Source organism: Atta cephalotes (genome assembly GCF_000143395.1).
Source record: "Atta cephalotes unplaced genomic scaffold scaffold00794, whole genome shotgun sequence".
Classification (NCBI taxonomy): domain Eukaryota; kingdom Metazoa; phylum Arthropoda; class Insecta; order Hymenoptera; family Formicidae; genus Atta; species Atta cephalotes.
This window is the reverse complement of record NW_012130858.1, coordinates 1-3004: the sequence shown is the minus strand read 5'-3', so window position 1 is coordinate 3004 and position 3004 is coordinate 1. Positions and strand designations below refer to the sequence as shown.

General features: G+C 36.2%; 1 protein-coding gene across 1 annotated transcript; it reads right to left on the bottom strand.

The window, feature by feature from the left end:
* Positions 1-425: 425 nt before the first annotated feature.
* On the bottom strand, positions 426-2809 carry LOC105625306 (6-phosphofructo-2-kinase/fructose-2,6-bisphosphatase 1; the record flags this gene model as incomplete). Its single annotated transcript, XM_012206643.1, has 5 exons — positions 426-717; positions 902-1029; positions 1498-1732; positions 1807-1908; positions 2383-2809. Coding segments are annotated over 5 exons (901 nt in total), but the record flags the coding sequence as incomplete, so codon positions are not given.
* Positions 2810-3004: the final 195 nt, after the last annotated feature.

The following is a 3004-nucleotide window of genomic DNA, read 5'->3' as shown; positions in this document are numbered from 1 at the left end:
ACAATCTTAAATAAAAACGGACCGGCCTAGATATTTACTTGTATTGCATATGCACATATTTTCTGTATATAAGTACTGTTATACTTGAATTTCTAGATTTCTCTTTTTTAAAAAGCTTTTATAAAAAGCATAGTATTGTATTTTTTTACACACGCACGCACGCACGCACGCACGCGCGCCGCGCGCGCACACACACACACACACACACACACACACACACACACACACACACACACACACACACACACACATTGATAAGTACAAGTTTAATAAAAACTTATCATATCGCTGTGAACAAGCTTAATAGAAATACACATTAGCGTTTGATACCATCACGATTCCGCAATGTCGATGTTTTATACTTATACTTTCTGAAAAAAATGATGAACAGATAAATCTAAAAATTAATAATTATCCAGCAAGAATATGATTACAAATAATTATCTTTTTACAATAATTATCTTTCCACAAGACTGACGTTATGCGACAATTTTATATATATAACAATACAATTTTATATACATAATATAAACATAAAATTTAGAATAAAACACACAAGTGACATATTTGTCCCAGGTCCATAGGAAAAGTGCATGCGACGAATTTTTAATTTATGAAAGTGGTTTTTTTTTGACGGATGCAGATGATTCTAGGATGAGGTTTTGATTAGATACAAGAAAATAGTCCGTTTTCCCCTACGGCTAAGAGTCAGGCATTCTGGGAACATTAAAACATAAGCAGCGCATAGGAATTATATATTTTATTGGCATAAAGTATTGGTAACGGAAAATTTGCAAGCAAACAGCAAGATACTTGCTTTCGCCATCTCTACTTTCAGCAAGTAAAGCGCACTCGAGGGAGAAAGATACAGTTGTTACGACTTTATTATGATAATTTCTACCTTTGGTTTCGGTCGATGAGTATCCACAGCTTCTATCGGTAGTCGAATATGCTCCACCTTGCAACCATAGGCGACAGGTGTTAATTTCATGATAGTATGCAAAGGTACTTCTAAATATGGTAATTCATCTGAAATAAGAAAAAAACAACTTGAATGAACTATATTAGAATTAATTAACTATAATATAGAAATAATTTTTTATTTTATATCTTATGTTAGATATATGCTTTTCATGCCGTATCAATGGAATGGAATGAAAGGAGGAATCGCGTACTGTGTAGAAAAAATGAGTTATTTTGCTGAACAAAACGAATAATTACGTCATTATAATCCGCTTTTACGTGCATAACTATTTATCATTTCTTTTCTCTACACATTTTAATACGTTGAAGGCCAAAAGTTGTGTTTAACATCTCGACATTCCAATCTCTTCATTCTTGGACGTCATCACGTGTTACGTATTATCAGACATGTTACGTATTATCGGTGATTGTATCATTCGATTTGCGCGTGCAAGTAATCAAGAGAGCAAAAGAACAAATTTCAATATCTTATGAGACGATGATAAATTGTTATAATTAAAACACTTTACTGACCTGCATTCTTGTCCAGAAAGTAAGCGAGTAAACACCGTATGACCGCTTGATGACTGACAACTAAAACGTTACCCTGACGTTCCAGTTCCATTATCACAGGCTCCAGTCGTGCAACAAGATCTTCGTAACTTTCTCCCCTTGGATAACGATAGGAGAATTTGTTTTGATCTCTCGCGGCAAAGTCCGTAGGATATTTCGAGGAAATTTCTTCATAAGTCATTTCTTCACAAATACCCTAGATTGATCCACAAAGAGAGGCAAAGGTAAGAAATTGTTTAATTAGCTAGTCTATCTAATGTTTTAACTTACAGCGTCAATTTCGCTGAGAGCCTTCCATCTTTCCTGCGGTGCTTTTACGTCAGCCGCAGTTTGAATGGTCCTTTTCAGCCAGCTAGTCCAAACTCTTAAGCCCTATATATGCAGATATCATGTTGTTTAACATAACAACATAACATAACGCGGAGCAAGATTGTTTCAAGAATCGAGCATGATCAAAATAAGATGTAGAGAATAATACGGCGCTTCTATAATGCATATAAAAAAATATGCGCACTTTGATCATTGAATATTATATTTTAAATTTTAATTTTCTTAAAAATGATTATACACATCTCTATCTATCCACATATTATTTAAAGCTAAGATTATTATAATCGGAATTAAAATCAAATAAAAATTTTTATCGCGATATATGTGTGTGTGTGTGTGTGTGTGTGTGTGTGTGTGTGTGTGTGCGCGCGCGCGCGCGTGCGTGCGTGCGTGCGTGCGTGTGTGCGTGCGTGCGTGCGTGTGTGCGTGCGTGCGTGCGTGCGTGCGTGCGTACGTGCGTGTATAAAATTAATAAATCGATAAAATATGCGTTGTAAGAAGGTCAAAGGGGATTACCTGTATATTCTGATTACTGATGTAATCTGCTAATGCCTTGCCATATTCATGTCCTCGCTCGCTCAAGTCCGAATCGCCGCCTATCCTGCCCTCGAGGTTCATCAGGCTCTCACCATGCCTGGTCAAATAAATCGTGCGTGGCACAATATGAATGTTCATAAGATAGTAAACTATTCTACTTTGTATATGGCCTTCGTGCTTATGGACCAGCACCTTCTCGCCGGTGTTGTATATTTTCATGAATGACAAGTCGCTCTCGCATTCTTCGTCCAAAGGCTGATATCGTTCCTGGTAATGCTCGATTCGCAGCATAAAGTCCGCAAGTACATCTTCCTTCTTCATGTTCGCGTAATCCGGACTACTGACTTTCACCTGGATAACAAAATTGGAACGTTTAAATAAATACTTGTGTTTATCAATCATATATCTATTAAATTAATTATATATTAATATTAATTTACGAATATTAATCTCTACTGCAAAACATAACATCCAATCAATATTTTCACACACACACACACACACACACACACACACACGCGCGCGCGCGCGCGCGGATACATATCTATTCTGCTTTCCTTTTTTTAAATTCTCTTTATTAATCTCAAACCATCTTAAAAAG